The sequence below is a fragment of the Bombina bombina genome, chromosome 1, assembly GCF_027579735.1.
Source record: "Bombina bombina isolate aBomBom1 chromosome 1, aBomBom1.pri, whole genome shotgun sequence".
Lineage (NCBI taxonomy): Eukaryota > Metazoa > Chordata > Amphibia > Anura > Bombinatoridae > Bombina > Bombina bombina.
Genome location: NC_069499.1, coordinates 1343670202 through 1343689441, shown reverse-complemented (window position 1 = coordinate 1343689441; position 19240 = coordinate 1343670202). Strand labels below are relative to the sequence as shown.

Below are 19240 nucleotides of genomic sequence, written 5' to 3'. Positions count from 1 at the left end.
CTAATTTAAATTTAAATGTCACAACATCAGGTTCAGCTTGATGAGAAATCTTTCCTGAATCTGAAATTTCTCCCTCAGACAAAACCTCCCTCATGGCCCCTTCAGATTGGTGTGAGGGTATGACAGAACAATTATCATCAGCGTCCTCTTGCTCTTCAGTGTTTAAAACAGAGCAATCGCGCTTTCTCTGATAAGTAGGCATTTTGGATAAAAGATTTGCTATAGAGTTATCCATTACAGCCGTTAATTGTTGCATGGTAATAAGTATTGGCGCACTAGATGTACTAGGGGCCTCCTGTGTGGGCATAACTGGTGTAGACACAGTAGGGGATGATGTAGTATCATGTTTACTCCCCTCATTTGAGGAATCATCTTGGGCAATATCATTATCTGTGGCATTACTGTCCTTACTTTGTTTGGACACTATGGCACAATTATCACATAAATTTAAATGGGGAGACACATTGGCTTTCATACATATAGAACATAGCTTATTTGATGGTACAGACATGTTAAACAGGCTTAAACTTGTCAACAAAGCACAAAAAACGTTTTAAAATAAAACCGTTACTGTGACTTTAAATTTCAAACTGAAAACACTTTATTACTGAATATGTGAAAAAGTATGAAGGAATTGTTCAAAATTCACCAAAATTTCACCACAGTGTCTTAAAGCATTAAAAGTATTGCACACCAAATTTCAGAGCTTTAACCCTTAAAATAAGGGAGCCGTTTTTACATTTAACCCCTATACAGTCCCAGCTATATGCTTTGCTGAGACCCAACCAAGCCCAGAGGGGAATACGATACCAAATGATGCCTTCTATAAGCTTTTTCAGTGATTTTTAGCTCCTCACACATGCATCTGCATGCCTTGCTCTCCAAAAACAACTGCGCATTAGTGGCGCGAAAATGAGGCTCTGTCTATAACTAGAAAAGGCCCCATCTGAAAAAGGTGTCCAACACAGTGCCTGCCGTTTTTCTAATCAATCCCCAAGATTATAATAACCATTATTAGTTAGAATCTGCATAATATGCCTAGTAAAGCAATCGTTTTAGCCCAGAAAAATGTCTACCAGTTTTTTAAGCCGTTTTTGAAGCCCTTTATTCTTTTATGTTTAACTAAGAAAATGGCTTACCGGTCCCCATGAGGGGAAATGACAGCCTTCCAGCATTACATGGTCTTGTTAGAAATATGGCTAGTCATACCTTAAGCAGAAAGGTCTGCTAACTGTTTCCCCCAACTGAAGTTACTTCATCTCAACAGTCCTGTGTGGAAACAGCAATCGATTTTAGTAACTGTCTGCTAAAATCATCTTCCTCTTACAAACAGAAATCGTCATCCTTTTTCTGTTTCAGAGTAAATAGTACATACCAGCACTATTTTAAAATAACAAACACTTGATAGAAGAATAAAAACTACATTTAAACACCAAAAAAAACTCTTAACGATCTCCGTGGAGATGTTGCCTGTGCAACGGCAAAGAGAATGACTGGGGTGGGCGGAGCCTAGGAGGGATCATGTGACCAGCTTTGCTGGGACTCTTTGCCATTTCCTGTTGGGGAAGAGAATATCCCACAAGTAAGGATGACGCCGTGGACCGGACACACCAATGTTGGAGAAATCATCTTTTTAGACAGTCTACATATAGCAGCATCCACAGGTTGGTTAGAAAATTGAGTATGCATATATTTACATAAAGGAAAGTGCTTAAAAAATAATTTCAGACACTCAAAGCTGCTTTTCTGGTTTAGAAAAATTAGCTATATACATAGATTTCACCGACAGCAAAAAAATCATCAAATTCAGGGCCTTGCTGAAACTAATCTGAGGAAGAATGGGACTGTTCATTCTCAATTCCTTTTTACTACCGTTAATAAAATCACAGAGAGCAGAGAAGTCAAAAGAAACATGTACATCAGCCTCAGAAAGATGGCTATCAGAAACAGAATCAATTGTTTGTAAACATTCTGCAGATTCCACAGGTGTTATAGTCTGTCCAATACAGACTTTACACAATTTTTTATCCTCACGCAAAGGGAACAGGTGGGCTTAGGTTGAGACTCATGACTAAAAAAATAAAACATATAAAAAATAAATAACTGATAGTAAAAAAAAATGAACAATCACAAAAGAAATATAAAAATGTGTTTAAAAACAAAACCTCACGGTCATATCAGATATCTGCTGGGCAGATGCAATCTGAGGAGTAACCGGCACCATAATGTAAAGTTATCTGCACATAATATATACATACAATAAACAATCCCCAAGTAAAATAAATTATTCAATTCCAAATGAAGCTTTAAAACGTCCCAGAGCTCCGGTTCGCAACCTGTTGAAGGCCAACACCAATGGTAAATAAAATTGTATGTGTGAACAGAGCTGCCCTCAGACAGAACCCCAGTGATGTTGCCAGGAAATGATGTCACAGAAACATGACGGTTCCCAAAAGAAACTTCCGGACAGAGATTCCACCACTGCACACACCATAACAGAGGCTGAAGCCAAAGATTTAGATGGCGTTGCAATGGAAAATGTAAGCGGAGCTACCTGAACAAGAAGGGGAAACAATCCTGTATCTGAAAGATCCAGGGGAATATTGAGCACAGATAGGACTCTTAATCCTGTCCAGGAGGAGGAAGGGGTGGTGCTTCAATGTTACCTTTATACATGTAACTAGGGGAGTGGGAGAGGAGTTCTCACTGGTATTGGTCAGGGAGGGCCAAGATATATATATATATATATATATATATATATATATTTTGTTTTTTGTTATAATTTCAGTAAATAACATTGGAAATAGCCTGATGACCACTGCTGCTATTGTGACCACCTTACTAAACTATCAATGACATTTAAAGTGGCATGAGGGGTCCATTCATGGCTTTTGGGGGTTGTAGTAAAAACTAGTGGGGACCCTTGTACCAGAGTAGAAATAAAAGCACTTTTTTTTCCCAACTGATCGCTATAACCACATTGATCACCTGGCTATACAGACAAAATTAAAATTTTATGTTGTATATATGTATATGTGGGGAAAAGTATGTCAGACAGCACGTCACTAGGAGGGGCAAAGGTGCGCCTCTAAACTTTGCAGTATTGTGGATTAAGTCTGGTCTTTACTGGGTGATGGAGGCTCTTTTAGTGAGACTCTGTTTACTGCCAGGACAAACCTCTTTTGCGCTTGCTGCCAATACTACCTTTAAGCCCAGAGTGACTTCATGTATGTGCCTGTATGCTTTTATATTTGTATAAATATTGTTATAATCATCTACAGAATTGATCCTGGTATCCAAAGGATTTTATGTATTGAACTCATGTCTTGAAACTGCAGTAGCTCCCTCTTTGTGAGTACAGCATATGTGAATTTAAATTGGGTAATTATTGCAGAGATATGCTGTTTTTCACCTTTTTTCCTTTGAGGAACCATTATTGACTGTCTGTTGTGAAGAACCATCACTGTCTGCTACATCTGGGAAATTTTTATTTGCAATTAAGTATAATTTTACACTTTTTGTTTTACTTTCACACATTTTATATTATATACACACACATTTTTTTTATTATTATAGATGCCTAAAGCTAACAATAGGAGTAAAACTTTGTGTATTAACTTTTTTTATTTTATTTAACAGGGGCTTGGTACAGGTGATTCTCTTTCAAATGAGGGGTCTTAAGAGAGGGGTAATCAGGGATCAGCTAATAAGGGAGCTGAGATTGAGGGATTGGAGTTAGCTCCCCATTCTGCTCCTTTACCCTCTATAGTGGATCCACCTTTTGTGATGTCACCACGATTGTATCAACGTCCCCAGCACTCCGATTAATGGCTGAAAAACAACTTCTGATCAGCATTCCCCCTGAATGTCGAGGATGCTTTGTCATGAGCACACAGGCCTCGAACCAGTTAAAAATGTATGCTCTATCAAATCCATTTACGTTTCAAAGTTTAATTTTGACTTTATTTACTGTCCCTTTAAAGAACTGCAAAATTGAACTAAACATCTTGCCTATAAATGAGGAACAGCAGCATGAATGTGGCAGAGATGCGATTTGAAATATCTGGCAGAAACCTTTAACAGCAAGTTCTTTCCACTCTTTAATTATCCTAGAATAGTGAGCATAAACCTCCCTTAGCACAAGGACCCACTTGGAGTACATTCTGAAATTATTCCATACCCCTAATGTATTTATTATGGGCTTGTGCTTTTACAGGAAAGGGGGACATAATAAATATTGACAGTATGTTGCAAATGTTTTTTTTTACTACATATAATTAAAAGGGAAATTAAACACTAATTAAATGCTAGATAGAATGATGCATTCAAAGAAAAGATTAGTCTGAGAATAACATTTAGATGCATTTTTTTCATTTTCATTGGCTGTTTAAATATTGACAAAACAAGTGTAAATTTGTATTGTCTATAAAACAATGGGAGCTGCCATGTTGTATCTTAGGTTACCTTCTCTGCTGTGGCCAATTAGCGACAGTTTTAAAAAGGTCACAAGAGTGTGCAGCCAATGGCTGTGTGGAATATAACAGTGTTTTGCACTTCCATTTCTAACAGGAACTGAAAAGCTTACTGTTTCAGTATGGAATTACAGGAAAAGGGGACAAAATATATAATGAAATTATATTGCAGCTTTTTTATATACGCGATTTATCATTTTATATTACCATCTCAAAGTGTTAATGTCCCTTTAAATTAATGTATTTTATATTATAATCTCAGTGTTTAACCCCTTAGCTGCTGAGCCATTTCCACCCCTGTGCTGAGCTGTTTTGGAGCTTTTACATTTAATCCCCACTGTAGGCCGTGATAAACCCACACATTATATACTGCTTTTTATCAACAGACCCAGGAGAATCAAACTATATCATTATTTTATGTTTATATCATGACGTGATAATTCCCCAACAAATGTATATTTTTATTTAAACTTTAATAAATAAAGTTGCAAACAATTAGGGCCTTTAATGTGCACAATGGGGCTCCTATGAGTCTTTTCTCAAATAAATGCACATTTATTCAAACCAGGTAATCACTATTACCACCTCTTCATTAAAAATGTATTAAAATGTTAATAAAGTTGTAAACAAAAGTTTGTGTTTTTTTCTAAACTCTATATTGAAAATAAGGTGTTAGCCTCATATAAATTGGGGCCTTTTGGTATATTTATATAACTGATTTGCATGTAGGGGCTACCATGAGTCTTTTCTCAAATAAATGCACATTTATTCACACCAGGTGATTACGATTACCACAGTGATCACCAGGTTATTCAAAATATTAAAATGTATATAGGGGCTTATGGGCTTTAAGACAAGGAAACATTGGGTCTTCTATGCCTTTTTGATCCCCTTCCTACAAACTGTGTTTTTTTAAATTTATTTTTTATTAACTGTTTTATACAGTTAAGGGCAGGCAATTACCCCTCCAACGGCGTCTCTCTATAGGGTTTGAAGGAGTTAAGGGAGATGAAATCAAGTGGGTTTTATAAGCGCTCCCCCCCATCCAGTCCAGCTCCCTTCTCCTATATCCCTGTTGCATTTCTACGTGATGTTACCAACTAAGACCTAACCTGATGCCACCTAGTAAGATAACTAAGGAATTCCGTGGGTTGTGCAATCAGCTCTGAACCTACCCCTCAAGATGATGAGAGGTTGATTTCATCTTCACTAATGGCATTGTGTTAAAGACTTAAGGGGTCAGGAAACCCCAACATTTTCTTTAATGATTTGTATAGAAAATACAATTTTAAACAACTTTCCAATTTACTTCATATCCTGTGCTGAAGAAACAGCATTACTACTGGCAGCTAGTTGAAACCATCTAGTTAGCCAATCACAAGAGACAAAATGTGTGCAGGCACCAATCAGCAGCTATCTCCCACTAGTGTAGGATATGTGAGTATTCTTTTTCAACAAGAAATACCAAGAGAATGAAGCACATTTGAAAATAGAAGTGAATTAAAAACAGAATTTATGCTTACCTGATAAATTACTTTCTCTTGTGATGTATCGAGTCTACGGATTCATCCTTTACTTGTGGGATATTCTCCTTCCCAACAGGAAGTGGCAAAGAGAGCACACAGCAGAGCTCCCCCTCTAGCTCCACCCCCCAGTCATTCGACCGAAGGTTAGGAAGAAAAAGGAGAAACCATAGGGTGCAGTGATGACTGTAGTTTAAACAAAAAACTACCTGACTTAATAGCAAGGGCGGGCCGTGGACTCGATACATCACAAGAGAAAGTAATTTATCAGGTAAGCATAAATTCTGTTTTCTCTTGTAAGATGTATCGAGTCCACGGATTCATCCTTTACTTGTGGGATACCAATACCAAAGCTTTAGGACACGGATGAAGGGAGGGAACAAGACGGGTCCCTTAAACGGAAGGCACCACTGCTTGTAAAACCTTTCTCCCAAAAATAGCCTCCGAAGAAGCAAAATAATCGAATTTGTAAAATTTGGAAAAAGTATGCAGCGAAGACCAAGTCGCTGCCTTACAAATCTGTTCAACAGAAGCCTCATTTTTAAAAGCCCATGTGGAAGCCACTGCTCTGGTAGAATGAGCAGTAATTGTTTCGGGAGGCTGCTGGCCAGCAGTCTCATAGGCCAAACGGATGATGCTTTTCAGCCAAAAGGAAAGAGAGGTAGCAGTCGCCTTCTGACCTCTCCTCTTACCGGAATAGATAACAAACAATTAAGTTGTTTGTCTGAAATCCTTAGTTGCTTGTAAATAGAACTTTAAAGCACGAACCACATCAAGATTGTGTAACAGACGTTCCTTCTTCGAAGAAGGATTAGGACACAGAGAAGGAACAACAATTTCCTGGTTAATATTCTTATTAGACACAACCTTAGGAAGAAAACCGGGTTTGGTACGCAAAACTACCTTATCTGCATGGAAAACCAGGTAAGGTGAATCACACTGTAAAGCAGATAACTCTGAAACTCTTCGAGCAGAAGAGATAGCTACCAAAAACAAAACTTTCCAAGATAAAAGCTTAATATCTATGGAATGTAAAGGTTCAACTAAACTGAAAGAACTAAAATTCAGACTCCATGGCGGAGCCACGGGTCTATAAACAGGCTTGATTCTAACTAAAGCCTGACTAAACGCTTGAACGTCTGGTACCTCTGCCAGACGTTTGTGTAAAAGAATAGACAAAGCAGATATCTGTCCTTTTAAGGAACTAGCTGATAATCCTTTCTTCAATCCTTCTTGGAGAAAGGACAACATCCTGGGAATCCTAATCTTACTCCATGAGTAACCCTTGGATTCGCACCAAAAAAGATATTTTCGCCAATGCTTATGGTAGATTTTCCTGGTGACAGGCTTTCTAGCCTGAATCAGGGTATCAATAACCGACTCAGAGAAACCACGCTTTGATAGAATTAGGTGTTCAATCTCCAAGGAGTCAGACGCAGAGAAATAAGATTTGGATGTTTGAAAGGACCTTGTATTAGAAGGTCCTGCCTCATTGGTAGTGTCCATGGTGAAACAGATGACATGTCCTCTAGGTCTGCATACCAGGTCCTGCGTGGCCACGCAGGCGCTATTAGAATCACCGAAGCCCTCTCCTGCTTGATTCTGGCAACCAGACGAGGGAGGAGAGGAAATGGTGGAAAAACATAGGCCAGATTGAAGGACCAAGGCGCTGCTAGAGCATCTATCAGCACCGCCTGGGGATCCCGGGATCTGGACCCGTAAAGAGGAAGCTTGGTGTTCTGACGGGATGCCATCAGATCCAATTCTGGAGTGCCCCATAGCTGAGTCAGCTGGGCAAATACCTCCAGGTGGAGTTCCCACTCCCCCTGGTGAAAAGTCTGACGACTTAGAAAATCCGCCTCCCAGTTGTCTACTCCTGGGATGTGAATTGCTGAGAGATGGCAAGAGTGATCCTCCCCCCACCTGATTATTTTTGTTACCTCCATCATTGCTAGGGAACTCCTTGTTCCCCCTTGATGATTGACGTAAGCTACAGTCGTGATGTTGTCCGACTGAAACCTGATGAATTTGGCCGCAGCTAGCTGAGGCCATGCCTGGAGCGCGTTGAATATCGCCCTCAGTTCCAGAATGTTTATCGGGAGAAGAGCTTCTTCCTGACACCATAAGCCCTGAGCTTTCAGGGAGTCCCAGACTGCACCCCAGCCCAACAGACTGGCGTCGGTCGTTATGACCCACTCTGGTCTGCGGAAACACATTCCCTGAGACAGGTGATCCTGAGACCACCACCAGAGAAGAGAATCTCTGGACCCCTGGTCCAGCTGTATTTGAGGAGATAAATCTGCATAATCCCCATTCCACTGTTTGAGCATGCATAGTTGCAGTGGTCTGAGGTGTATCCGTGCAAAAGGGACTATGTCCATTGCCGCTACCATTAGCCCGATTGTCTCCATGCACTGAGCTACAGATGGCCAAGGAATGGAATGAAGGGCTCGGCAAGTGGTTAAGAGTTTTAACTTTCTGACCTCCGTCAGAAATATTTTCATTTCTACCGAGTCTATTAGAGTTCCTAGGAAGGAAACTCTTGTGAGGGGGGAGAGAGAACGCTTTTTAATGTTCACCTTCCACCAGTGAGACCTCAGAAAGGCCAATACAATTCTCGTGTGAGATTTGGCTCTTTGGAAAGTCGACGCTTGAATTAAGATGTCGTCTAGATAAGGCGCCACTGCTATGCCCCGCGGTCTTAGAACCGCTAGGAGGGACCCTAGCACCTTTGTGAAAATTCTGGGAGCAGTGGCCAACCCGAAAGGAAGAGCCACAAATTGGTAATGCTTGTCCAGAAAGGCGAACCTGAGAAACTGGTGATGATCTTTGTGAATAGGAATGTGCAGATACGCATCCTTTAGATCCACGGTAGTCATATATTGACCCTCCTGGATCATTGGCAAGATTGTCCGAATGGTCTCCATCTTGAAAGATGGGACTCTCAGGAATTTGTTTAGAATTTTGAGATCCAGGATTGGTCTGAAAGTTCCTTCTTTCTTGGGAACCACAAACAGGTTTGAGTAAAAACCCAGCCCTTGTTCCGCAATTGGAACTGGGTGGATCACACCCATTGTGTGTAGGTCTTCTACACAGCGTAAAAACGCCTCTTTCTTTGTCTGGTCTGTAGACAGACGAGAAATGTGGAACCTTCCCCTTGGAGGGAAGTCCTTGAATTCTAGAAGATATCCCTGGGATACAATCTCTAAGGCCCAGGGATCGTGAACGTCTCTTGCCCAGGCCTGAGCAAAGAGAGAGAGTTTGCCCCCTACTAGATCCGGTCCCGGATCTGGGGCTACCCCATCATGCTGTCTTGGAGGCAGCTGCAGGCTTCTTGGCCTGTTTACCCTTGTTCCAGCCCTGGTAAGGTTTCCAGGCTGACCTGGGTTGCGAAGCATTACCCTCTTGCTTTGTAGCAGGGGAGGATGAAGCGAGACCGCTCCTGAAATTCCGAAAGGAACAAAATTATTTTGTTTGTTCTTTATCTTAAAGGACTTGTCCTGAGGGAGAGCATGGCCTTTTCCCCCAGTGATTTCTGAAATAATCTCTTTCAATTCAGGCCCGAAGAGGGTCTTTCCTTTGAAAGGGATGTTCAAGAGTTTGGATTTTGACGACACATCGGCCGACCAGCCCTGCGCGCTAAAATGGAGAAACCTGAATTCTTTGCCGCTAACTTAGCTAGTTGGAAAGCGGCATCTGTGATAAAAGAATTGGCCAGCTTAAGAGCCTTAATTCTGTCCATAATGTCCTCATATGAGGTCTCCGTCTGGAGCGCATCTTCCAGCGCCTCGAACCAGAAAGCAGCTGCAGTAGTTACAGGAACAATGCACGCAATAGGTTGGAGAAGAAAACCTTGTTGAACAAAAATTTTCTTAAGTAAACCCTCTAATTTTTTATCCATAGGGTCTTTAAAAGCACAACTGTCTTCAATTGGTATGGTTGTGCGTTTAGCAAGTGAAGAAACAGCCCCCTCCACCTTAGGGACCGTCTGCCACGAGTCCCGCATGGGGTCAGATATGGGGAACATTTTCTTAAAAACAGGAGGGGGAACGAAGGGAATACCTGGTCTATCCCACTCCCTAGTAACAATATCCGCAATCCTCTTAGGGACCGGGAACACATCAGTGTTAACAGGAACTTCTAGATACTTGTCCATTTTACACAATTTCTCTGGAACCACCATAGGGTCGCAGTCATCCAGAGAAACTAATACCTCCCTGAGCAATAAGCGGAGGTGTTCTAGTTTAAATTTAAAAGCCAACGTATCTGAATCTGTCTGAGGAGAAACCTTTCCTGAATCGGAAATTTCTCCCTCAGGCAGCACATCCCTCGCCCCCACTTCAGAGCGTTGTGAGGGAATATCTGATACGGCTACTAAAGCGTCAGAATGCTCAGAATCTGTTCTTAAAACAGAGCTATCACGCTTTGCAGGTAACACGGGTAGTTTAGATAAAAACACTGAGAGAGTATTATTCATAACTGCCGCCAAGTCTTGCAAGGTAAAAGAGTTAGACGCACTAGAGGTGCTAGGCGTCGCTTGAGCGGGCGTAACTGGTTGTGACACTTGGGGAGAGGTTGACGGGCTAACCTCGTTACCTTCTGTCTCTAGAATCATCTTGGGCCACATTTTTAAGTGCAACAATATGTTCTTTAAAGACATATCATTACAAGTGGGACACATTCTGAGGGGGGGGGGGGGTTCCACCATGGCTTCTAAACACATTGAACAAGGATTTTAATTGGTGTCAGAAATGTTTAACAGACTAGTATTAAAACAAACAGGCTTGGAAATCACTTTAATCAAGTAAAAACACACATTGAAAAAAACGTTACTGTGCCTTTAAGAGATAAAAAAGGTACACAATTTTGCAAAACAGTGAAAAAATGCAGCAAACTTTTCAAAATTTTTACAGTATGTACCTAAAGCATTAGTAAGATTGCACCACTAGCAATAAAAATGATTAACCCCTTAATGCCAAAACCGGATCGACAGTAAGCCGAAAAACCGGTTAAAAAACGTTCAGCACCCTGCCACAGCTCTGCTGTGGCCCTACCTGCCCTTAGGAACCAGATTTGTGGGAAAAAAAACTTCTTACAGGCCCTCAAACTGCAGCCGGACCCTCCATGTGAAGCAGCCTGAACTTCTAGTCAAAATTAACTGCGCATCTGAGGCGCGAAATTAAGCCCCTCCCGCCTCACTACGGTGCTTGTGAGGCCTAAAGAAACACTCCCAAGTGTTTGAATAATAGCCATGTGGGTAACAACCCCTGAAAGAAACACAAAGTAACCCTCAAAGTGTCTCAAACAAACGAAATTTTCAATAAAAACCGTTTGCCATGAAAATAGTGTCAACCAGCATAAACTAGCCCCGTTATGTAAGCTTAAAATTCCATACTTAGTTTCTGAATACAGCTTACCCTTCCCTCATGGGGATATTATCAGTCCTTTCTAGCATTATCACAGTCTTGTCTAGAAATAAATGACTGAACATACCTTTTTGCAGCCTAACCTGCAAACCGTTCCCCCCAACTGAAGTTTTCTTGTACTCCTCAGTCCTTTGTGGGAACAGCAGTGGATTTTAGTTACAACATGCTAAAATCATCTTCCTCCCTGCAGAAATCTTCATCTCCTTTCTGCTAGAGAGTAAATAGTACACACCGGCACCATTTAAAATAAAAAACTTTTGCTTGTAGAAAATAAAAACTACATTTCTAACACCACATTCACTTTACCCTTCCGATTGCTTAGAGCCGGCAAAGAGAATGACTGGGGGGTGGAGCTAGAGGGGGAGCTATATGGACAGCTCTGCTGTGTGCTCTCTTTGCCACTTCCTGTTGGAAAGGAGAATATCCCACAAGTAAAGGATGAATCCGTGGACTCGATACATCTTACAAGAGAAAAGTGTTTTAAAACTACATGCTTTATCTAAATAATGCAAGTTTAATTTTGACTTTCCTATTCCTTTAATGTCCCTTTAGTTATTCTATTTAAAATAAAATGTGTACTTTGGATCAAATCTCATGTTCACACAGTTCCTGCATCCTCTGCTAATCATATTCCTGATCTATAGCAGTCCCTATCTTGCTTTGTATCCCTCCCTAGTAACCCTAATCCAGTTTTACACCACTTACCACTCGCCATATAACTTTTCAACAGAATGTTTGTTTTGTTTACCCTTATTCTGTTATGTAGAACTATAAGTGCCATATTCCTGTCTTTAGTACCTCCAGCTCAGTTAATTCCTGCCCTTAATTGTCTCCACTATTCCTGTTACACAGCATCCCTTACTCACTATAGTTCACCTCACCTTATTTATAAACACACCAGTGTTATCTTCCTCTGATTTTTAGCCCTGCATAGTGAGCTCAATACTAATCTATAGCACTTTGTCCTCATTCATGCATTGTACTCTCTGCTCAGATAATCTCTGTTCACACAACACTTATTTTAAAGATGCTGTACAATATTTTACACACACACAAACACTCATGATACTAGTGCTCATCCTATTCATAACATAACACGCATCCTTTTGTTTAGCACTGCCACCTTATTCAATCCCTTGTCATAAGCACTCCCTGATAACAATATTAATGTTCTATATCAAGGATTCCCAAACATTTGAGTACGGAGGGCTGATCACTAATGGAGGGATTGGCCAGGAGACAATTAAATTATACTTGCATTTATGCTAATGTTAATTAATATTAGTTACTACTAATGAATTACATTTAATGGTATATACTACTCACATATACATTTGGTAATGTATTGGTCTTTTTCTCTAGTGTTCCTCTTATGCAATATCACCCAATTTACAGGCACATCAGGGAGTGCTATAACTTATTTTTTAGAACCCCTACTTGCTTGCTATATTCAGGCTCTTATGAAATCTGTGGCCATTTCGTGGCAGTCAACATTATCCAATCATCTGGTCGCAAAATGGCGGCTTCTTACCTTTCTGCTTCAAAAGTAAACCTTGTGGAGTCACTTCCATATCTGCGTAGTGCACAGAGTGGCCATGACAGCAGCTTGTTACGAGGATTATGTGGGTCCCAGAGGTAGAGATTTTCCTGGGTAATCTGCATCTTGCATTCTCCGTAGATGTCCAAATTAGATGTAGGTAACAAAAACACTCCAAATCGTTCTGTGGGGTAAATATTGTACTAAACGTGAGAGAAACACATTCCTCATTCCCTTAGCAAAAATATTAAATGCTTTAACCAAAAACCTCTATATTACACTTTGCAACTTCAGGTTCATTCTTTACTGTGTCTCACAACTTAATACTACACAAACTGTTACACACTCTCTACACTCCCAGTTCCATACCATCGTCTCTACTTTACACTCCTAGCTCCTGTTTTACAATTTCATGCATTATAGCTCTCCTTGCTACTATAATTCCCACATCCACAGTCTATAACACTGCTCGTCACTATAAGCTACGATATTAGCTACTACACAATTATACAGTTCCTTGATGCAACTACTGAACATATATTCTATTATGTACTACATTATCCCTTGCAACACCTAGAGACCTACAGTACATCTATACTGTATCAAACTACACTATATATATATATATATATATATATATATATATATATATATATATATATATATATATATATATATAAATAAATCAAATGTATGGTTGCAGAAGGACACATTCTCTACTTACATCCTCCTACACTGTATACCACACTGACCTCTACCAGTATACATTACTACAGAGGTCACTATAGTACACGATACCTGTAACACTGCTACACTTTCTCACTACTGTATTCTGTCACCAGTATATATTACTACAGGTCACTATAGTACATGATACCTGTAACACTGCTACACTTTCTCACTACTGTATTTTGTCACCAGTATATATTACTACAGAGGTCACTATAGTACATGATACCTGTAACACTGCTACACTTTCTCACTACTGTATTTTGTCACCAGTATACATTACTACAGAGGTCACTATAGTACATGATACCTGTAACACTGCTACACGTTCTCACTACTGTATTTTGTCACCAGCATACATTACTACAGAGGTCACTATAGTAAATGATACCTGTAACACCGCTACACCTATATTACTACAGAGGTCACTATAGTACATGAAACCTGTAACACTGCTACACTTTCTGACTACTGTATATTGTCACCAGTATACATTACTACAGAGGTCACTATAGTACATGATACCTGTAACACTGCTACACTTTTTCACTACTGTATTTTGTCACCAGTATACATTACTACAGAGGTAACTATAGTACATGATACCTGTAACACTGCTACACTTTCTCACTACTGTATTTTGTCACCAGTATATATTACTACAGAGGTCACTATAGTACATGATACCTGTAACACTTTCTCACTACTGTATTCTGTCACCAGTATACATTACTAGAGGTCACTATAGTACATGATACCTGTAACACTTTCTCACTACTGTATTCTGTCACCAGTATACATTACTACAGAGGTCACTATATTACAGGATACCTGTAACACTGCTACACTTTCTCACTACTGTATTTTGCCACCAGTATACATTACTACAGAGGTCACTATAGTACATGATCAGGAAGCTTTAAACTGGCCATCAAAACACTGCAAGAAAAAGCCCTTAGAGCCTTCCATGCAATAAAGAAGGTAGTAGCCAGTCTAAACCCTCCTACAGAACTGTTACTTAAGGTATTTGAAAGCACCATTGTACCAATCCTGCTGTATGGCTGTGAGGTCTGGGGCCCAACACTGACCCAGAACTACCGAGAATGGGACAAAACTCTCACAGAAATTGCACATCTCCAATTCTGTAAATATGCATTGCGGGTACACAAGCGCCCCTAACAATGGGTGCAGAGCAGAGCTGGGAAGATTCCCATTGTTGCTACCAATGCAAAAACGGGTGTACAAATTCTGGTGTCACCTCACAAATAGTGACACAAGTACACTTTACCACCAAGCACTCTGTGACCCAGCATCAAAAGCATTTAGAGAATATACATCAGACCTGCAAAGCCACATCAGCAAAAGCACAGCCCATGAGAGAGTGTCACAAACACCTTACAAACAGCTCTGAAGGGTACACTGGGCACTGGGAGGAACAGATAGGGCAACAGAACAAGCTGGAGTGTTACAGGTCTCTACAAAGAGAGTGCAAACTAGCTGAGTAACTCACATCTGTCACCAACCCAAAGCACAGACAGATACTGACTAAATACAGAATATCTGACCACCAGCTGGAAATAGAGACTGGCAGATATCAGACAAAATGGAGACCCAGGGCAGCCAGACAATGTGCACAGTGTGACAGTGGGGACATAGAGACTGAAGCGCACTTCCTCTTGTACTGTACAAGATACAAACTCTTAAGGGATAAATACTTCCCAAAAATAATGAAAGAAATAACAGACTTCCCACAGATGTCGGAACAAGAAAGACTATGTGTACTCTTAGGAGAAAACAACAAAGCTACAAGGATAGTAGCAAGATATGTAGCAGACTGTCACATGACCAGAACCCCCAATCAGATTATATGAACTATCATATTTACCCACTATACTCCTACTTTATAAATTGTTATTGATCTGTTTTATTGTAACATATTACTTTGGCAACACATGTAATAATGTCATGCTAATAAAGTATTCTTGACTTGAGATACCTGTAACACTGCTACACTTTCTCACTACTGTATTTTGTCACCAGTATATATTACTACAGAGGTCACTATATTACATGATACCTGTAACACTGCTACACTTTCTCACTACTGTATTTTGTCACCAGTATATATTACTACAGAAGTCACTATAGTACATAATACCTGTAACACTTATATTACTACAGAGGTCACTATAGTACATGATACCTGTAACACTGCTACACTTTCTCACTACTGTATTTTGTCACCAGTATATATTACTACAGAGGTCACTATAGTACATGATACCTGTAACACTGCTACACTTTCTCACTACTGTATTTTGTCACCAGTATACATTACTACAGAGGTCACTATAGTACATGATACCTGTAACACTGCTACACTTTCTCACTACTGTATTCTGTTACCAGTATACATTACTACAGAGGTCACTATAGTACATGATACCTGTAACACTGCTACACTTTCTCACTACTGTATTCTGTTACCAGTATACATTACTACAGAGGTCACTATAGTACATGATACCTGTAACACTGCTACACTTTCTCACTACTGTATTCTGTCACCAGTATATATTACTACAGAGGTCACTATAGTACATGATACCTGTAACACTGCTACACTTTCTCACTACTGTATTTTGTCACCAGTATACATTACTACAGAGGTCACTATAGTACATGATACCTGTAACACTGCTACACTTTCTCACTACTGTATTCTGTTACCAGTATACATTACTACAGAGGTCACTATAGTACATGATACCTGTAACACTGCTACACTTTCTCACTACTGTATTCTGTTACCAGTATACATTACTACAGAGGTCACTATAGTACATGATACCTGTAACACTGCTACACTTTCTCACTACTGTATTCTGTTACCAGTATATATTACTACAGAGGTCACTATAGTACATGATACCTGTAACACTTTCTCACTACTGTATTCTGTCACCAGTATACATTACTACAGAGGTCACTATAGTACATGATACCTGTAACACTGCTACACTTCTATTACTACAGAGGTCACTATAGTACATGATACCTGTAACACTGCTACACTTCTATTACTACAGAGGTCACTATAGTACATGATACCTGTAACACTGCTACACTTCTATTACTACAGAGGTCACTATAGTACATGATACCTGTAACACTGCTACACTTCTATTACTACAGAGGTCACTATAGTACATGATACCTGTAACACTGCTACACTTCTATTACTACAGAGGTCACTATAGTACATGATACCTGTAACACTGCTACACTTTCTCACTACTGTATTTTGTCACCAGTATACATTACTACAGAGGTCACTATAGTACATGATACCTGTAACACTGCTACACTTTCTCACTACTGTATTCTGTTACCAGTATACATTACTACAGAGGTCACTATAGTACATGATACCTGTAACACTGCTACACTTTCTCACTACTGTATTCTGTTACCAGTATACATTACTACAGAGGTCACTATAGTACATGATACCTGTAACACTGCTACACTTTCTCACTACTGTATTCTGTCACCAGTATATATTACTACAGAGGTCACTATAGTACATGATACCTGTAACACTGCTACACTTTCTCACTACTGTATTTTGTCACCAGTATACATTACTACAGAGGTCACTATAGTACATGATACCTGTAACACTGCTACACTTTCTCACTACTGTATTCTGTCACCAGTATACATTATGTTACGGTTACCCTTAGTCTCGCTGAGAGATGGACCGCTTAGTAGCCTGGATCCCTATTGCTAAAGAGGGGAGAAGCTGCTTTCCATAGTATTCTATATGAGTCTCGCAAATATAGAATAATCTCCCTTAGCTGCAGTACAGCTAGGATACCCTTCTGCCCACAAAAACGAGTCAACGCTGCGATTGAGGGTCAAACAAGAACTCAGGACTGGGATGCCCAGCCTGCTTTTTATTAAGGTTACATGCACACAGGGCACTCCCAGTGGGGGGGGGGGGGGAAAGCACAAAATCCCCCATCACACAGTTAGATAGAGAGCAATGTCCTTTGACAGGCCACAATAGGATTACAGTACTTAAGATAACAAGTTTACAAGTTCATCTTATCAATTAGCAGTCTGGCTCCAGAGGTGATTAGACAATAGTTTCTAAAAGCTGAAAAAAAGTTAACTCTTTATGAAATGATACTTGTTACGGTTTTCTTGGAGCCCTTCTTAGGCGCTGGCTTGGCTGGTTCAGGCATTGCTGCTGGGAAATAAGCTCTTCACAACAAAATAACTAATGCTTCTGTAACAGTGCTCCCTTTCTGTGGAACACTCTGGCAGACACGGTCTGACCCCTTTTCGGGGCAGACTAAGGCTGTCCAGACCGCTGGTTATGCGGGGCTGAGGTCGGTTTGTCTGGACAACCCGTCGGCGTTGCCATTCTGTTTCCCAGGTCTGTAAGTAATGGTGAAATTGAAGGGTTGCAACGATAAGCTCCAACGTAATAGCCTGCCGTTATCTCCAGAGACCCGGTTCAGCCACACCAACGGGTTATGGTCGGTGACCAGGGTGAACTCCTGACCATATAAATAGGGAGTCAATTTCTTTAATGCCCACACCAAAGCCAAACACTCCTTTTCGACCGCTGCATAGCTGACTTCGCGGGGCAGGAGCTTCCGGCTGATGTAGGCAACTGGATGCTCCCCTCCATCTTCGCCTACTTGGCTGAGGACGGCTCCCAGCCCGAACATGGAAGCATCTGTATGGACGATAAAACGTTTGTTAAGGGCTGGGGCCGCCAAGACAGGAGCGTTAATTAGAGCATTTTTGAGAGCCTGGAAAGCCGTTTCACAGTGGGGAGACCACAGGACCTGTCGAGGTAAGTTCTTCTTGGTCAAGTCAGTCAGGGGTTTGGCAAGTGTGCTGTAGTCTGGTACGAACCGTCTATAGTACCCTGCCGTGCCCAGGAAGGCTAGGACCTGAGTCTTAGTGATGGGGGTGGGCCAATTGGCAACAGCTTCTATTTTGGCCGGCTCTGGTCGCTGCTTTCCACACCCCACCCGGTGACCCAGGTACTGTACCTCGGCCATCCCAAAGTGGCATTTTTCTGGCTTCAGAGTCAGGCCAGCAGCCCGGATCTGATCCAGAACCATTCCTACATGAGCTAAATGGTCCTCCCAGGACTCACTGTGGATCGCTATGTCGTCCAGGTAGGCGCAAGCAAAACTCTGGAAGCCATCCAGGAGCCTATCCACCAAGCGCTGGAATGTAGCTGGGGCATTCTTCATCCCAAACGGCATTACCCTAAACTGATATAAGCCGAATGGGGTGACGAATGCCGACTTGGGGATAGCCTCCGGGGCCAGGGGAATCTGCCAGTAACCTTTGCAGAGGTCAATAGTGGTCAGGTAATTTCCCCTGGCTATACGATCGAGTAGCTCGTCTACCCTGGGCATAGGGTAAGCGTCCGTCACGGTTTTTTCATTGAGCCTCCGATAGTCTACGCAGAACCGGGTGGTCCCATCTTTCTTGGGCACCAAGACAACTGGGGAGGCCCAGGGA

The 19240-nt window shown here is 41.0% G+C and overlaps 1 protein-coding gene across 1 annotated transcript in view; it reads right to left on the bottom strand.

Annotated features, from left to right (window-relative positions):
* Positions 1–19240, bottom strand: part of DOK4 (docking protein 4) — a 141408-nt gene that overhangs the window by 53696 nt on the left and 68472 nt on the right. Inside the window, exon 5 of the mRNA XM_053702775.1 lies at positions 12953–13142. Within this exon, the coding sequence (XP_053558750.1) occupies positions 12953–13142 (190 nt within the window). The remainder of the gene's footprint in view (positions 1–12952; positions 13143–19240) is intronic.